Source organism: Aythya marila (genome assembly GCF_965140915.1).
Source record: "Aythya marila genome assembly, chromosome: 1".
NCBI classification, from domain to species: domain Eukaryota; kingdom Metazoa; phylum Chordata; class Aves; order Anseriformes; family Anatidae; genus Aythya; species Aythya marila.
The window spans coordinates 30,254,130-30,272,621 of record NC_139042.1 but is presented as its reverse complement, the minus strand read 5'-3'; the positions used below and the strand labels follow the sequence as shown (position 1 = coordinate 30,272,621).

The window sequence follows — 18,492 nt, the reverse complement described above, 5'->3', positions numbered from 1 at the left end:
GGGTCCCCTTTTTTGGGGAGTTGGGGTAGCTTAGGATCCTTGGTGGAGGACCGGCCTTTTTGAGGTTGGGCTTTTTGTGGGGGACTGGCCTTTCCATCTTGTTTTTTTTGCGGGTCTTTGTGGCATTCAACATTGATGGGGTTGTCTTTGGTGGGAGGAGGGAAGCCCCCCCCCCCCCCCCAAAGTCCCAGCTCCCGCAAATTAAAGGAAAGGCCCAAATCCCTTTTGCAGGCCCCAAACTTTTGGGGCTCCTCGGAGCCCAGGACAGGCCTGGCCCTGGTGGCTGCAGAAGGTGGCAAAGCACAGGGCCTGGGCTTGACCCTTGGGACATAGTGTCTGGTGGTGAGCAGGGTGCTTCAGCGTGCCTGTAATGGAAATACCCATAACTAGTACTGTACAGTGTGTATGCACCCTGTCAGCCCGTTGATGTCCCTCAGGATGGCAGCACGGCCCTCTGCTCAATCAGCCACTCCTCCCAGGGATGAGACCACCACAGGTGGATGACAAGATGTTTGAAAAGCCACTGGGAGAAACGTTATCAATAGGTGATTCTAAAAAGTCACCTTTTTTGAGGTGAGAAATTACTGGACCAGGCTGTCCCAGAAGAGGACAGAGTCTCAAACACTGAACATTTCTGGCTTTTGTGCGTCTGGTTCTGCTCTGAGAAGGGCTGCTGCACTCGGATCCCCTCTGTACAGCCCTTTGGACTCGTTCCCCAGCACCAGGAGCTTTTCTTGATGTCTAGACTAAGCTTCCCCTGTTGCACTTGGAGCTCATTATTTCTTTGCTGTTCACTCTGGACGTGGAAAGCATTTGATTACCTTCAGCTCTGCAGTTTCACTTTATCCCTTTACTGAGACAGATCCCTTTGCTTTGTTGCCAGCGTACTCAGCCACCTCAGGTCATCCAATTTGGTCTCTCAGCTCCTGTTTTCTAGACCTCTGGTCACGCCTATTGCTCTCTGCATTCTCTGCCATGCAGGTTCACGTCTTCCTTGAAGTGTGGTGCACAACAGTGAAGGCCATATTCCCTCTGACACTACACCAGCACCAAGCAAAGCATAACCCTGGCTCAGCCTGGGGGACTGCTGGAGGAAAGCACTGTGTACTTTCCTTCAATTTTCATGTGTAAGCCCCAATAACAAATAAATGCAGTGGTTTCAAGGCTACAACTACTGCTGTTTGGATGTGCCCAGCTACCCACTACAGCACTTTTTAAAATGAAAACTGAGATCCATGCATATAATCACAGGTTTCCAGGATCTGTGGCAAGCTCTTTTAGTATACCCAGCTGGTTTTGGCCGTTTGCCTCTTCCAGGGGGTGACCTCTGGAAAACACTAATCAAAGTATGTCACCGGTGGTGGGAATGAAAGCCATGCAGAGATGCATCTAATGGGATTGAAATCTGGTGGCCTGAACATGTGCACAGCCACTGTGGCTTTAACAGTGCAATCTTCTGATAGAACTTTAATCAACATGGACAGGAAAGACCAGCATCTTCTCCTCCCAGTAATATTTCGTGGAAGACCTTACGGTAATACACATTTGTGTCTTCAGCATCTCTTAATGTGAATTTTGCAAATTTTTCATTGGGAGAGGGGCACAGCTGACACAGACATCATCCTGCTGAGAAAGGGGCTGCTGCCTGGGCTAAGGAAGGTGGCCATCTCCCCATGAGGCTTTCATAAGGTTTCGTACATCATAAAAGTCAAGGACAAAGAGAATATGTAACTTGCCCCAAGGCCAGGAAGTCATCAAGGTCCTGGTCAGGTGGAGATGTGCAAGCAACAGTGGTTAAACTCCTGGGAAGTGGAGCAGGCAAGGGCAACATTAAACTGCTGGAACTCCGGGCAAGACACTTCTTTAAAAAAAATAAAATAAAATAAAATAATCTGATGATGAGAATTGCTTTTGCATATTTATGTTTGGATTGCTTGTTTGGAAGAAGTCACAGCTGCAGCTGCTCCTGCCAAAGTGATAAACAGTCTGAGCTGCTGTCTCCTAGAGACCTTAAGTTCCCACTTAAAAAGAGAGATTTTTTTTTTTTTTTTTTTTTTTTAAGGCTAGATTTGCCACACTGATTCAAAATCAGTATAATTTCAAGAGCAATGGGATTTGTTACTGGTATGAAGACACGGAAGGAGGATGGGCTGATGGAGGAAAGACTTGGCTGCTGCAGGGATGCACAAGTGCTGCTGCTGTGAAGGACCAGCTCTGCATGGGCAACACAGCGGTCATCACGTTGGGATTAAAGACAACAGAAATGTCATGTTTGCCTGAGTTTTTTTGCTCAGTCCTCACCTCCCATTCCGCAGACAGAGCCAGAAGCATGGGGACCATGTGTCATGCAGGAACGAGTCAACTGGGGCCGTCTTTTTCCTTCCTTGCTGACTTCAGCTAACGAGACGCTGTCTTTGTTAACAAGCAGCTGAGAAAAACCCAAAGCTGCTGGCTGAGACACACCACATAATGTCCTTTTTCCAGCTGCTTTCCATATGTTAGCTGAAATGCACACACTTTGCTAGCTGTGCAGGTACACCGTGCTACCCCCAGACAAAGCTGGGGAAAGGAGAGAGGAAGAAATGCCTTAGACTGTTCTTCCAAATGAGACTTTGGGTTTATTTAATACACACTAACTCTCCAGAAACAGGTGTTCAAATTAGGAAAGCAGATTTTTTTTCTCAGGCAAGAGTATTGCTAATCTATCACAATTTTCCTGGATCAAGCGTTAAGGTAGCTCAATACGGAATATGCCCTGAAGATAGATGTGAAAAAAAAAAAATCAGTAAGTTTTCTTAAAATGTCTTTTCTGCCTTTAATTTTTCCTTGGTAACAAGGCAGACTCAGAAGGCTTTTTTTTTTTCTTTTGTTTGTTTTAATTAGCATATAATATTCTTTCAAAAATCCCCTTAGACACCCACTGCAGCAATTCCTCACCACCTGCCAGCCTCCTTTTCACTGTCTTCACCACGAATTGCCTTCCGCACCTGTTTGACACCTCAGAAGGAGGGAACCTTACTCTCAAACAGATTTATTTTTTTTTTAAAGCAAATGCTTTAAGATATTGTCTAACAGGCTTTTCACATCCGGGAAAATCTTCCTGACATCCTGCTACAAACTGGTGTGTCTTGGTGTGCCCTAAGCAAAGCAGCCACTGGGCAGGCTGGCAGTGCACAGGAGCAACGAAGCCCATTAAACAGGTGTGGGGAGCTGCTTACCAGAATCATTACATACTAATAGCAAGAGCCTTCCATGAAATAAATTCATTTTTTTTTTTTTTTCCTAAAGAGAATCTTGAAAAAATCACCCCCTAACATTTCTGCTTGGCCAAATTGTAGAGGACAGCTCATCTCTTCGCACAAAAGCTTACAGAGCTTGTAATTTACTGAGTCGCTGTTTATTTAAATGACTGTTCTCGGCAACAGCTTGGCATTGGCGAGAAGAGATTAGTTTGTGTATTAACACAACTCAGCAGCTCGCTCAGTTTACACAAGGTAATGAAAAGCTTCATTTGAACTCTCAACAGTTCCAATTTGCCCCTAACTCGCAACGCAGATTTCATCAAGCCTCTGAGAGGCTGCTTCAAAACAGCAGCAAGAGCAGAAAAGATGAAGCAGATGAGAGAAAACACGTTCCTGACTCACATCAAGGCTTTGCTGATCAGAGCCGTGCGCCCCATGGAGCGAGGGGCAGCGACTGCAATGTGATGAGCACCGCACTAACCATGAAGTTGATGTCAGGGCTCCCCTGGCAGCTCTCCTCTGGAGCAAGAGTCAAGAGCTCACAGCCTTGCACTCACTGCATCCTCACAAAGAACCAGAGGGCACTTGGGGGGAGCAGGAATGCAGCTGGACTGCAAGATTTGGCCATCTGCAACACCTGGTGACTGCTCCTGCATTTGGACAAGGGAACAAGAATGAAAAGGAAGAGCCTAACAGCAACAAGATCTTAATACAAGCTGCCCTCATTTGTGCAAATGTTCCTGCTAATGATTTGTCTGACCAAGTGAAGACTGCTGCTTGTGACATGAGCTAAGCATACAGCAACACCTGACCACGAATTCATTTCTCAAGGCAATCAGCTTTCCACAAGTGGGCTTGGGGATCGTTCTTTGCAAACCAGGACACCCAAACTAGCCCTGTGGTGCTCACCCTGCCCATGCTGCGGCTGCCCACACAACCCCAGCTGAGCTGTGCTGGCTGCACATCTTCAAATTGCACTAACCCACCGGGTATTTCACATCCAAAATGGGCTTTAGTGTGGTTTAATTTTCACATTGTATCTGCCTGAAAGAGATGATAAGCCCTGCAAATTGAAATTCAAATTATTTTTCCCTTCATCTATACCAGCATTTTATATTGAAATTTGCAAATCTTGAAGCTTTGTCGCTGCTTCTGCTACCACTAGCTCTTCCTGCTACAATACAGAAATAATTTGGTGTGTGTACAGCTCCCCACAACCACCACTCACACAAACACACAATCTCCACAACACAAGAGCTGGGGGGATGTAAAAGGTGTCCCCGTCTTTAAAAAACAAAACAAAACAAAACAAAAAACAACACACAGCACTTTCCTCTATCAGTTTAGCTTTAATACACATGATTCTCCACAGTAGAGTATTAAACATCAGGATATTTATTCTGCATATAAATATTTACAGAAAAATACTTTTAAAATTAAGCATTCAAATTTTAATTGTCTTCCAAAAAGCTTCATGCTTTTATCTTATTAAAAAAAATGTTGCTTTCACAATACTCATACTGAATAAGAAAAATCAAGAGATACAAATACAAGGGCTTCTTTTTTTGTGCTTCATCAGATTGATCAACTTTGAGATCCTGCTCTCGGTCAAACGGCCTTCTCTCCTGAGGTTTGCTCTTCTGATGCTTTGCTCTTCAGCTTTTTCTGATGCATGTCCAGGAGATTCTGGTCTCTTGGACTCCTGTAAAAATGGGAAGAAAGAGGAGGGAAAAACATGTTACAAGATATTAACAATGCAACCTTTCCAAGTGGATAGACTGGCCAGGAATTAGCAAGTCTGGGAATTCCCAAGAAAGAAGAAAGCTGAGGAACTGGAAATCAGAAGGGTCAATTTAACATGCAGAGTGCAGAAAGCACGGGTAATCAGTCTTGGCTATGCTTGGTACAACACCCATAACTCGCTGTGACTGATGTTCAGAATACCCACAACGTGCTTGAATCTCCACATCCAGAGAAGGTAAGTTATAAAACAATGCAGAAGAGACATAAGATGTTCTGCCATAATTAGCAAAATCAGAGGCAACATTTCAAGACAAGGATTTAAAATTCATGCCCAGTTTCTTGTACACTTTCCCTAACCATCTGGTTTTGGTCACTGATAGGAGCAGGAACAAGCTAGATATTCTTCTGTTCTCACCCTCATGCTCTTAAATTCTCGGTGTTTGAGTCACCTGCTACAAGTCCTAAGGGCACAGTCACAGGCTTAAGCTAACATGTATTTTGCAAAGCCAGGGACTTCAGTTGTGTCTGATAAAGAGTATAGAACCATTAAGGTTGGAAGAGACCTCCAAGATCACCTGGTCCAACCATCCCCTACCACCAGTGTCACCACTAAACCACGTCCCCAAACACCACGTCCAGCCTCTCCTTGAGCACCCCTAGGGACGGTGACTCCACCACCTCCCTGGGCAACCCGTCCCAGTGCCTGACTGCTCTTTCTGAGCAGAAATGTCTCCTCATTTCCAGCCTAAACCTTTCAGTGCTCTCACAAGACTACGTGGCCCCTGCTTTGTTCAAAGTGTGTTTATGTACCCACATGTAACCAAGTCCTCAGACTTTCCAATCACTACTACTAAACCCATTCTCTCAGAGAGAGTATGAAACGAGCAGCTCTATTTTCTCATGAACACAACATATTTATTCTGAAGGTTCATTTTCCCTTTGTCCTCTGTGCAAACCCTTAGTTCCTCACACACAGTAAGAATTCATATATGACAGAAGAAAGGTTCCTCATGGAAAAGAGAAAATGGACGATACTAACACACGGTGTAACTGAATCAACACTGACAGAATTGTGCTACAGAATGTATCAGCACTAGCTATGTAACTCTGAGAAACTATTACAAGAGTTTAAAGCTTCTGTCTTAGGAAAGTGTCCTTGACTACAGTCTATGAAGAAAGAAAAAAGAAAGAAGAGAGTGAAAAAAGCTCGAAAAAAATAAACACAAACTGGAAAGTTTGTTTTGTACAGAATGAAGCTCATAGCTTTACATAAATTATTCTACTTTCTTCATAACAGTAGAGGCAGAAAATACAGAAGAAATGTAAACAGTATGCCAATAGCTCTGGATCTGTAAGCCTCGAAGTCAAGAGGGATGTGATTTAATGAACTACAAATAAATTATTAAAACTGCCAGATAAACTCCAAGCTTTTAATATAAGCCAAGGCTGCAATTCTCAAACTAATTACACTCTCAAGAAACCTGACTTCCTTCCTTAAGGCTTCAGGCCATAAAAACCAGGGAAGAACAGGTTAGAGCAGCAGTAAGGCAGGCAATGCTCCATATACCGGGTTGGTAGCCAGGAAAGTAAGAGGGAATTTGTCGTGGAATTAAGTTTTTACTAATCTGTCTGTGAAAATTACATGCTTCTGCAGAGACTGAGAAAAACTTCATGTAATAATGCTGTTACAGTGAGGTGGTTGATGACAGCACTGATCTACTTAGCCCATGAAGCTCCTTTTGAGTTACTGTGTATGTCATCCTAACAGTTCAACCTTTATTATTTTTTTTTGTTTGGGATACTTGGGATAATATTTGAGTCGAAGTTATCTACTCCCAGCAAACAAGTCCTGATGCAAGGGTAATAATATACAGACAAACTGAGACACTAGACACCAAACCACAGTATTGTAGTGTTTCCAGCAGCTGCTTAAAAATGCAATCCCACTGTTCTTGAAGTCAGTGGCAAGGGTCCTAATGACTTAAACAGTAGGTTTGAGGCCATCAAGGGAAGACCATAGTGGCATCACCACAGAAAGCAGCTGTGCTAGCAAGGAGAACAAGAAAGAGAGAGTGAAGACTGGAAGGAAATGCACCAAGAGGAAACACGATCCTATTACACTTACATTGTAGGAAGTCACCTGCTCAGCAAGTCTCTTGTCTCTTCAGATAACAAAGTTCCTTCATTATCCTTAGATAAGGCGGTCTTCTTCCTCACTATCTGTTACCTTCCAAAAATAAAACAGTTCTCTCAATCACACTGTTAAATGCTTGACTTTTTTGCCTCTTCTCTTTCCTAAGGGGAAGAAGCAAATTACACACTATTGTTATCAGAACGTCTGAAATAAAAATAAATCTGTATTTATTTTACTTAAATCTGAAGGGCAGAGGCACAAGATTTTGCTCAGCTTGATGGAAGAAGAAATTGGACATGTGTTGGAAATTTGATGATAACTGCCTACTGCAGAAGAGTGAGGGAGCAAATAAACACCAACATCACTTAAAAGTGTTATTTCCTCTCCTTCACCTTTAAGTCTCCATTACAAAGTTTGGTAACTCGGAGAAAAAAATGAAAAGAACTTTTTTTTGAACAGCTCAGCTTTGTTTTCACAGAGTACCAGCAACATATGTAATAACTGTCTGCATATAGACTTGAGGGCAGTAAGTGCATATACATAAATGTATATTTATATGAATATAAATACACATGAATATATTTGGACATATAAAGCAATCATATATTTCACATATATACAAATAAATGTACATATGAATAAATGCTCACCTTGGCTTTTCTCTCTCTGTCAGCTGGAGTATCTGTCCAAATAGATCCAATGCCCGATTTGTCATTGGCTCCTCTCCTGACTGTTCTTGGGCCAAACCCAATGCTTTTCAATCCAGGTGGAAGTCCTGTCATCCATGATTGCCTGGGAACTGGCTTGGCAAGAAAGTGAGTGTAAAAAACACAAGCAGATAAGCAAAACCTACTGTCTGCATCTTTCAGCTTCCAGCAGGAATCAGGAACTTCTTTTTGTCTTAACACTTAGCATCACAAACACAACAGTGACAGGGCTCATGCAGACTCAGGCAGGCAAAGAAAAACACAAACACACTCCAGCAACAAAATATTATGAGTGAAAAAACCCAACTTACACTGTCTGCTGAAGTAAGTTTTTCCTTCATTCTCTGAGCTCTGCGTTCAAATTCTTTAGTCACATCAGACTCCACTGGTCCTTTGGCAGGCATTGGGCCTATAATGGTGTCTTCTTCCTCACTGCCACTTGTTACCTTCCAAAAATAAAACATTTCCTTCAGTCACACTGTTAAGAATCTGAAGAAACAGGATAGTGCCTTGGAAGCAAAGCTAAGGAGCTGGTATCTACAAAAGTGAAATGATGCAGCCTGAGTGCGGGCGGTAGAGCAACAGGAGCAGGATGCTAACAAGGCTGGATGCTCCGGATACACAGAGCTTTACTTGGGAACACGAGGTGGCAGCAAAGAAGTTTTAGTTCAAGCTTAATGCTTATGGCTGCTCACAGACAGCACCTCGCTGCTAGGCTTTGGGCTAAGGAAGTCGGAAGATAGCAGGTGTGAAATCACTCCTGTGGGCACCTTGTGCTACCCTGGTGTGCTGTGATGACACTGCTCCGAGCTAGCCAAGCCAGTCAGCTCCATCTGCCTGCAGCAGTCAGCAGCTGTGAAAAGAGCAGAGAAGGCAAGCCTGCAGTTAGCAAGAGACACAGCCACGTATGGACCCTAAGGCGCAGGAAGAGTCACAGAAAATTCAAATGCCTGTATGACCAGCTGCACCAAAAGGCTCTGAAAGGCTGTGAATGGTAAGAAATAACCAGGCATTTATGAACACGACCAAGGTGAGTAGCTAACACCAATTTCTCCTGTAAGTTTTCTCCAAAGGATTTACAAAGCCAAACATTCGCTAGCTAACTACCACTGCAATAGCGCTTTTAGAGACTGAGGAGCCTGCATTTCCTTTATTTTCTAAAGAAGGAGCTGGTGGAGAAGGGGAATAACTGCCTTGAGAAGCCAAGCTAATAAAACAATTCCCTCTCTGTATACAAACAAATGGAAAACTACAGAGATATAAAGCTTTCATAATAAATTGTGCTGTAAAGTAGTTAAGGATGAAAGACACTCCATGCTGGGTTTTAATTGAGGAACCACGTCTCATTTCCCTTCTTGTTAGTCTCAAGTTCAATTCACTCCATTATCACCTGCTGCAAATGAGATGCAATTAAACACTAAAAAATACAGCCCCATGTTTGAAGGGGAAATCGATACGAAGTCAAGAGTCAGCAGGGAATACGCTGTCTCTAAAGGTGTACTGAAATACAAAATAGTGAAATAACATTAAAACAAAATACAAAATTACTCATCATAGTCAAAGGTTAGAAAAATAAAATAATACATTATCAAGAAGAGGAAACAACAGTATCATAAACTAAGTTCTCTGCAGCAAAGCTGATGCTTGATTTGTTCAGGGGAAAAAAAGGCTTTTCTGTTGTTTGTAAAATACAGGAGCAGACCAGTTTTGACATCCCTACCTCAAGAGATCTGTCATGATGATAAATTGCTTAATCGTTATTTGGAGATACAAGATGATGTGTATCTTAGAAGTGTCAGACAATCATTCTTCATGATAGATTATGACAACTCTCACTGTAGGAGGCTGGTGAATGACACACATCACAGATACAAATCAAAATTGAACTTTCAGAGCAGCCCTCGTCTCATGCCTTCCTCGTATGTCCTGTAGCATCTGGGGGTTAAACCCAAACATTTTCAGTATCTTAGAAATAAACAGAATAGCAGCTGAAATATAAATTAATTGTCAAAAGCTTGCTTATGAGGTACTTCTCAAGAAGGTTGTGGGTTTCTCCGAGGTGCCACTCGCCATCTGCCAGCCCTCTGCAGGTGATACAGATCCCTCAGAATGGTACCAGGGGCCCTACTTTAGGGAGCTGAGGCCAAACGCACGCTACTCTTTCTCCAGCACCAAGGCCACGTTTGCTCCTTCTGGTCTTGCCCTACAGCTTCACTGCCCTTTAAGGCACAGCATCAGCAAACTGCTATCAACTTCAGTTTGCTTTCCCTTGGAGAAGGGAAGAGAGAAGAAAGGTTTTGTGATGCCTTTTAATGTCACCGATTTGGTTTTGGACAGCAACTTAGCAAGCAGTGTGATAATTAAGCTATCTCCAGGAACACAGAAAGGTGAGAATTTATTTCCAATGGTGAGCACAGCTCAAAGCAGACTACAAACTGTGCCTGCTGTACTGGAAAGAGCTCTTTAATAATCTGCCATCATATTCCTCAAAGCTTATGAAAAACCCAAACAATTATCACCTGCAGAAATATCCAGGTGACAGAAGCCTCACAATGCATCAGGCAGAGGCTGGATTTAGGATGATCTCCACTCTCTGAGCTTTTGGGCAACTAAACGTAATGTGACGTGAACTGAATTAATCTAATTATGGTCTCTGAGCTGACGGACAACCTGACCAGTGCAGCCCCGCTGTAGCGATGTTATGACCAGGATCTGAGGGGGAGGAAATCAAAATCCAGCCACAAGCACGAACGTGAGCTCAGGCCATGGCAAGGGCAGCGGTGAACCCCCCAAACCCAGAAGGGGGTTCAAGAAAAGCTCTAGCTTACCATGAATTAAGCTTTCCTTTAATACACCTGGGATTTCACAGATGCAAAGGACGCTTTCATGGTGTTGGGAACTGAGTCCTTCCTAAGACAAGCAAGAAGATGGGCGTTGTGGCATCTTCCTGATGGCTCACGTACACATTTTAAGATCATCTGTGCTCTTTACCTTCATGCACCAATACCTCTGGAAAACTTACAAGTACCGGACTTCTGCATAACATCGATAAACAACAATATCCCCTCTACAAGGGAAGGAAATCCATTCATACATGTATATATTTTACATTGGAATGATTCAAATACTTTTGAAAAGCCATAAATTGCCACTCGAGCTGCTCTTAAATTGGGAATGCTTATTTGAGAGGTCTGGAAAAGGTAACACGGAACAAGCTTTTCTACAAGAACGGGATACAGAGCTAAGAAAAAGGATGTCCACACATAACAAGGCACAGCCTGGTGTCTGCAACTTCCCTGCCGGCTTGGAAAGGAGCTGTCCCGGAGAGAGAAAAGGCGGCTCAGCACGCAAAACCCCGAGCTTATAGGAAACCCCTGGCTGCTGTTACAACCTCCCCGCTGTCAGATAAAGCGCTCACCTTGCCGAGCCACACGCTGGTGCTGTGCCTGGCCCCGCTCAGGTCCAGCTCTCGCCCCGCTCGCCCCATGGCACGGCCCCGGCCGATGGCGGACACGGGGCTGGAGGCTCCGAGCGCCCGCCCCGGGGACGCCCAAAATGGCGGCCGGGGGAGGGGAAAGAGGGAATAGGTTCTGTGAGATAGCCCGGTGCTCTGAGGGAGCCTCCTCCCTGCCCCTTGGTGCCCACTGCTCCTGGCCTGGCGCTGGGCACCCCTGAGCAGAGCCTTCTCCAACAAGTCACAAGCCAGCTCCTCATGCTGCCTTTGCTTGCCCCCATGCCTCTTGCAAGCCACGCTCTTCACCTGCAATTACCAGCCCTAGGGAAGGGATGTGGCACTCACAAGAGCAACCCAGCCGTAACAACACACTGCTGGCCATCTTACGTGGGCCAGAAAAATTCCTTCCTTCCCCTGTCTGGTTTTTAAGTGGTGGTGGATGTGACCTGAGCACACCAACAGAACTGAAACAGGAGGCAGGGAGACAACTTTGTCACTAACTTGCTGCCTGTTCTAGAGGAAAATGATATTGCAGAGCTCTACATTTGTGCCAGCCCCATCCCTGAGCTGTTTTACAGCAGGGCAGGGAGCAACATGTCAGCTGGGAAGTGCCCAGAGAGGATTTGGGTGCAGTTGTGGGTGCAGCGTTTTGTGGAGTTACGCTGGAGGAGAGAGTGAGGTCACGGCTGCCCCCATATCGCCTTGGCTGTCCAGCCATGCCTCTGGGCCTCCCTTACAGGGATTGCACCCAGGTCATCCTTAGAGCCCCCAGGAAAAAAATGCCCTATCACCAGCACAGAGCATCAGCGGGGCATGCCGCATCCAAAAATTACATCTTTGTATTTCAGGAGATGCTCTGAAGTGACTGTTGTCTTAATGAAATCTTAATGAAATCTGTTTTTAGTGGCAGCTGACTAACTGTATAGATTAAGCCACCCTCCCAGATGAATTCTACAGACACATATAGTTCTAACATAAAACTAAACCAACCCCAAATATATGAAACATAATTAATCCTTATCAGAGTATGTCCATGTTAGCTGCTGTCCCTTCAGGCATACAAAAAGCATTACCCTTCTTGGTTAGCTAGGTGCTTGCCTGCAATTCAAAAGACAGACTGCCCTACCTGAGATGTCATACTGAGCCTGCTTTCAAGCCACGTGAGCAATGCCTTGCATAACGAGCCAGGGTTGTGCTTTGCTTGGTGCTAGTGTAGTCTCAGAGGGAATATGGCCTTCACTGTTGTGGAACACACTTCAAGGAAGACGTGAACCCGCATGGCAGAGAATTTCGAGAGCAACAGGCGTGACCAGAGGTCTAGAAAGCAGGAGCTGAGAGACCAAATTGGATGACCTGAGGTGGCTGAGTACGCTGGCGACAAAGCAAAGGGATCTGTCTCAGTGAAGGGATAAAGTGAAACTGCAGAGCTGAAGGTAATAAAATGCTTTCCACATCCACAGTGAACAGCAAAGAAATAATGAGCTCCAAGTGCAACAGGGGAAGCTTAGTCTAGACATTGAGAAAAACTCCCAGTGCTGGGGAACAAGTCATACAGTAGGGCCCAAAGGGCTGTACAGAGGGGATCTGAGTGCAGCAGCCCTTCTCAGAGCAGAACCAGCTGCACAAAAGCCAGAAACGTTCAGTGCCTGAGACTGTGTCCCCTCTGGTGCAACCAGATCCAGTGCTTCACATCCTTAAAGGGAATAAGTGCCCTTTTCTGCAAGCCAAGCCAAATTCTCCACTTTCTTTCCAATGGGAACCTGGAGAACCCATTTCCCTCTTCCCTTTTCCCCTGCACACATACACATGTGAAAGCTATAAGCATATTCCTGTCCCCCTCTCCCCCACTGCCCTTATGCTGGGGAGTCCTATGAGGAAGAATTTGGTTTCACTGCTGCCTAGAGCTCCTGGTGTCCCTCTGCCTCCTGGACAGAGGAACTGGAAGTCATGGAAGGGAACATGCACAGCATTGCCATTCCCTGTCTGTTTGGTTTTTGAGGTTGTTGTTATCCACTGCTATTGTTCCGTGTGGCACCAGTGATACTGCTAGGAGCGGTCTGAGGAGTATCCCTGAGTTTCATCAGGGACCCAACTTAAATGTCTCTATGGTAATGCACGTAGCATGGGGAATAACCAAGAGGAGTTAGAGATCTGCTTGGTAGAGCACCATGGGGACAAAGCCCTGGAGGGAAGAAGGACCCAAGAAAGCTGGTTAATATTCAAGGAACACCTCCTCCAAGCTCAGGAGCAATGCATCTCAACAAAGAGGAAGCTGGGAAAGAACGCCACATGGCCTGCATGGAGGCCTGCATGGATGAACAAGAAGCTCCTGGCCAAACACAAGTAGAAAATGGAAGCTTACAGAGGGTGGAAACAAGACAGATCCTCCTGGGAACTATGAATGGATTGAGAGCAGCCCTGAGGAGAAGGACCAGGAGGTGTTGGTTGTCAAGAAGCTCGACACGAGCCAGCAGTGTGTGCTTGCAGCCCAGAAAGCCAACCATATACTGGGCTGCACCAAAAATGGTGTGGCCAGCAGGGTGAGGGTGTGATTGTCCCCCTCTGCTCTGCTCTTGTGAGACCTGGAGTGCTGCCTTCAGCTCTGGGGCCTTCCATGTAAGAAGGACATGGACCTACTAGAACAAGTCCAGAGGAGGGCCATGAAGATGATCAAGGGGCTGGGGCACCTCTCCTATGAATACAAGATGAGGGAGTTGGGGTTGATCAGTGTGGAGAAGGCTCTGGGGAAACTTTATAGTGGCCTTCTATTGCCTGAAGGGGGCCTGCAGGAAAGCTGTGGAGGGAATCTGTTGGGGAGTGGAGGGGTAGGACAAGGGGAAATGGATTAAAACTAAACGAGGGGAGATTTGGATTAGATGTTAGGAGGAGATTCTTAACTGTGAGGGTGGTGAGGCCCTGGCACAGGCTGCCCAGAGGAGCTGTGGCTGCCCCATCCCTGGAGGTGCTCAAGGCCAGGCTGGATGGGGCTTTGGGCATGTGGGAGGTGTCCCTGCCCATGGCAGGGGGCTGGGACTGGGTGGTCCTTGAGGTCCCTTCCAACCCCACCCATTCTGTGATTCTGCAATACCCTCAGGGCGCACCCACCCTCCCACGGCCTGAAACGATACGAGCACGATGCTATTTATTAATATTTTTGTATTTATTGTAATGAATACATATTTTAATCAACACTCTCGGGGACGTGAATTCTCTCTGTGGTGTTTCCCCTAACCCCTCCCCTCCCGGCCGCCATTTTGGGCGTCCCCGGGGCGGGCTCCCGCAGCCTCCACCCCCGTCCCCTCCGTTGGCGGCCGGGGCCGTTTGTCCGCCGCGGGCCGCCGTCGGTGCAGGGGGGCCGGGGGAGGGCAGCGGGAGGAGCCGGGGCAGGAGCGGGGCCGGTGGGGGTCGAGCCATGAGCGAGAAGGGCGAGCTGGACCTGAGCGGGGCCAAGCACAACACCGGCATGTGGCTCGTCAAGGTGAGCGGGGCGCGGGCCCGGGAGCCGCTCGGTGCCATCTTAGGGCTGGAGGCGGCTCCTGGGGGCAGGCAGCAGGCACTGGGCGTCCTTCTGAGGGGATGTGAGGGGGGAAGGGGCTTCCCTAATGCTGGGTCTGGGTGCTGAGGGGTGTGACACAGCCAAAGGGCTCGGTGTGCCTCTAAAATAGCGCTGGGGGGGGGGGGGTCAGAAGTGCTGCACGGCAGGGCCAGGCTGGGGGTGGTGGGTTTCTACATCTTCCTTCCTCTTTTTTGCTGATAGCTGAGTGCTTGGTTTCAGGAGACTGCTGGAAAGTGCTTGGTGCTCTGCTTGGGAAGGATGTAGCTGGCCTAGAAGCAGCTCGGAGGACAGCACGAGGAGTGATCAGAGGAATGGTGTCTGTGCAGGGAATTCCTGAATATGCTGTTACCTTTCGTGCTAGGAAGGTGATTGATTTCTTGGCTATACATACAGACTGGGGGGTGAGAGGCTGAAGAGCAGTCCCACAGAAAGGGATGTGGGGGTTGTGGTCCCAGCGAGCTGAACAGGAGCCAGCAGCGTGCCCTGGCAGCCAGGAGGGCCAACCGCGCCCTGGGGTGCACCAGGCCCAGCACTGCCAGCTGGGTGAGGGAAGGGATTGTCCTCCAGCACTGTGTGCAGCTCTGGTGCCACGGTGTAAGGAGGGCACAAAGCTGTCAGTGCCCAAAGGAGCGGCTGAGGTCCCTGGGTTTGCTCAGCCCCGAGCAGAGCAGGCTGAGGGGAGGCCTCATGGCGGCCTGCAGCTCCCTCACGAGGGGAGCGGAGGGGCAGGCGCTGAGCTCTGCTCTCTGGGGACAGCGACAGGACCCGAGGGAACGGCATGGAGCTGGGACAGGGGAGGGTCAGGATGGCGGTTAGGGAAAGGGTCTGCACCCAGAGGGTGGGCGGGCACTGGGACAGGCTCCCCAGGGATGTATGTAGTCACAGCACCAAGCCTGCTGGAGTTCAAGAAGCGTTTGGGCTGCGCGCTTAGTCATAAGGTCTGAATTTTTGGGTGGTCCTGTGTGGAGCCAGGAGTTGGACTCAGTGATCCTCATGGGTCCCTTCCAACTTGGGATACTTTGTGATTCTGTGAAATCTTACAGATGTCTGTAATGTAGTAAGTGACATTACAGGTGGATAGGAGAAACGTGCATAGGAGAAGGTGAGTAGGTAAGAGTCGGTAATACAGCAAGAATGAGGGGTGAGACAAATTAATTCATGTGGTGGGCATGAAGAACAAACAAAGCAGGTACTGTTTTGCACAATATTTAAGTTTTGGAGCTTTTTTTGCAGTAGGAAGGTGTGATTGACATTAGACAAACTTGTTCCAGGATAATGTACTGAGGTATTAAAAGTGAAGGTGCTCCCCTACTTCAAGACCACTGAGTCAAAGATCACAGAAAGCATTCTAATTCCCACATGCTGTGGAACATTCCTGTTCTTGTCATCTTCTGCTCTTCCTGAAGCACCTGCTGCTGGCCACGTGTGGGGAGAGGATGCTGAACTGGGCTGACCTTCAGTCTGCTATGGTTTGCTGGTTCCTGCGGCAAGGCGGGAGCTCTCAGGCGCATCAGAGCTTGCAGTTGTCACGGCTCTGTGAGCACGGGCTATTGCCTGCTTTAATGAGAAAAATGAACTAAAAGGAACGCTGAAATACAGCAAACTTTGCTAGACCAAAGCAAGGTGCGTGCAGGATTTTATCCTTTAAATCCTTCGGACCTGAACTTGGAGACAACCAGCCTGTTACTGGGATCTTCAACACGCAGAGTGGTGGCAGCGTGTAGCGCCAGTACTTGCTGCCCTCGCTAGGTGGGATAACGAGGCTGACTTTAGCCTTGCTTTCAGGGAGAGAGCAATCAGGTCTGCTGGAGGAGGGGGGAAAAAAGCTTATTTAATCGCCCTTTAGCATGTATTATGCTAGCACGGGAAGTATTCCAGAGGGACTACTTAACAGGCAATAAAAAATGTGGTCATGAGTATTTTAGAAGCACGAGACACAAGAAACACAGTGGGCTGTTTTAGTACAAAACCAGAAGGCAACTTCGATAACTTTGTTTTGTGTTTTTAGGGAAAGCTGAGAGCATCATGACAACTGTTGGGTATGCATCGGTAGCAAAGTGAAGCCCATTTAGTGTTAGCCGTTAGGGTTGTTAATTACTTGCTCCCTGTGCGATGTGTTTGTGTTATCTTTATTTGTTGTAATTTAATCTGCTGTATTCATTTATATTTTAAAGGATGAGAGCTTTAACTTCTTGTTTATATGGTCAAAAGAAAACAGAATCACAGGTCCTGAGATCAGCCTTACTTGATTTCCGATACATGCAGCATGCAGATAACTAGATAACTTCATCGAATGCAGAATATAGGCAGGAGTTTATTAAAGGTGGGGGCTGCTTCTGTGTTTTGTTCCAAAGGTAGCCAAGCAGTTGAGAAAAAGCTGAGAGAAGGCGCGCGGAGCAGGGGCCCTTTTGTTGTACAGCACCTGCAGGGCTCCTCGTGTGCTGGAGCCCTGGTGTTCCTGTGAGGTGAGCAGCAGGAAGAGAACAGCAGTCGTAAGGGGTCTTGAAATGGTGTTACTTAGGATGACAGATTTCTTTTGTTGTTATCTTGTATGTGTTTTTGGAGAGAGTTTTTATCTAGAACCCCAGATTAAAGGCCACTTGCCTACAAGATTTCAAGTGCTCTGTCAGAAGGGCAGTTCCTCTGTCCCCACATTGCTCATTCCGTGACTCCGTGTTTTTCCAACTCCTGTTTAGGATTCTTTGAAATTTCTTTTTGTTCTGTATAAAACAGAACGGCCGCTCTCGTTTTCGGTACATTTATTTTCAGATGTTGTTCATTGTTACATTTTCTGTACATCATTTTAAAGATTGTGAAAGCTGCCTGTTGTCAGGAAGTTACACTTTTATCATGCTAAACTTAAAAGAAACTGGCCAGTTAAGACTTCTGTAGCGTGTAAGACATTCCTTTCCTCTCCTGTGGTTGCTTACACCATTAGCATGGAGCTAGCAATTTCTGAGATCATTTTAATGGTTTTGAGAGTGCCGTCTCATTTGAACTGAAGTAACCACGAGCAGATAGAAATAATCCTTTGATCTCAGCCCTTCACAACCCCTTTTCTTCTTTTTCTCTGTGTAGCCATTGAATCCCGATGGGCTGGCAGAAAGGTAATGATTAATTGCACTCTTTGAGGCAGCTGAAAGGCGCGGGATTGATCTGCAGCCTCCCAGCCTGAATAAATTCCCTGTCTGATCCTATTATGTGGCAAGTCAGCGACGTTAATGGCAGCAGAATCCTTCAGTCCTTCTCCACTGATAATGTGTGTCTGCCTTATCACCTGGCAGTATAAATTAGACAGAGATGAGGTGCGAGCACATCATAATATTGCCATTGAGTCAGCCAGAGCACGTGTCGCAGCATTTATCTTGTCTTTAGAGAGAAAATGAGGCCTGATTTGGCATGAAATCTGCTGTAGGAAGTCACCACTTCAAAAACTATGAAAAAATACATCAGTACAGTGTGCCCATTCAGTGCTTTGTCACGCATTTGTGACGGGTTTGACCCAGTGCCAGCCTGGATTGACATTGTTTGGCTGAATGGTTGGAGGGCATGAGGATCTCCTAGGTATTCCCCAGTTATCGGGGTGCTGTGAGACTGAAGGCAAGTGTTAAGCCCCAGTACTAAGATGTTTTCTGTGGGTTTTGTTTGCTTGTTTT

The 18,492-nt window shown here is 46.5% G+C and overlaps 2 protein-coding genes across 2 annotated transcripts in view; one reads left to right on the top strand and one right to left on the bottom strand.

Annotated features, from left to right (window-relative positions):
- Positions 1-4,595: 4,595 nt before the first annotated feature.
- LOC309874028 (GPALPP motifs-containing protein 1-like) lies at positions 4,596-11,313 on the bottom strand (the record flags this gene model as incomplete). Its single annotated transcript, XM_082751924.1, has 5 exons — positions 4,596-4,944; positions 7,111-7,212; positions 7,770-7,922; positions 8,138-8,272; positions 11,245-11,313. 4 exons carry the CDS (start codon positions 11,311-11,313, stop codon positions 7,177-7,179), a joined length of 393 nt encoding a protein of 130 aa, XP_082608050.1. The 3' UTR covers positions 4,596-4,944; positions 7,111-7,176.
- Positions 11,314-14,627: 3,314 nt separating this feature from the next.
- Positions 14,628-18,492, top strand: part of GTF2F2 (general transcription factor IIF subunit 2) — an 83,009-nt gene continuing 79,144 nt past the window's right edge. The window contains exon 1 of the mRNA XM_082775333.1: positions 14,628-14,758. Within this exon, the coding sequence (XP_082631459.1) occupies positions 14,693-14,758 (66 nt within the window). The 5' untranslated portion in view covers positions 14,628-14,692. The remainder of the gene's footprint in view (positions 14,759-18,492) is intronic.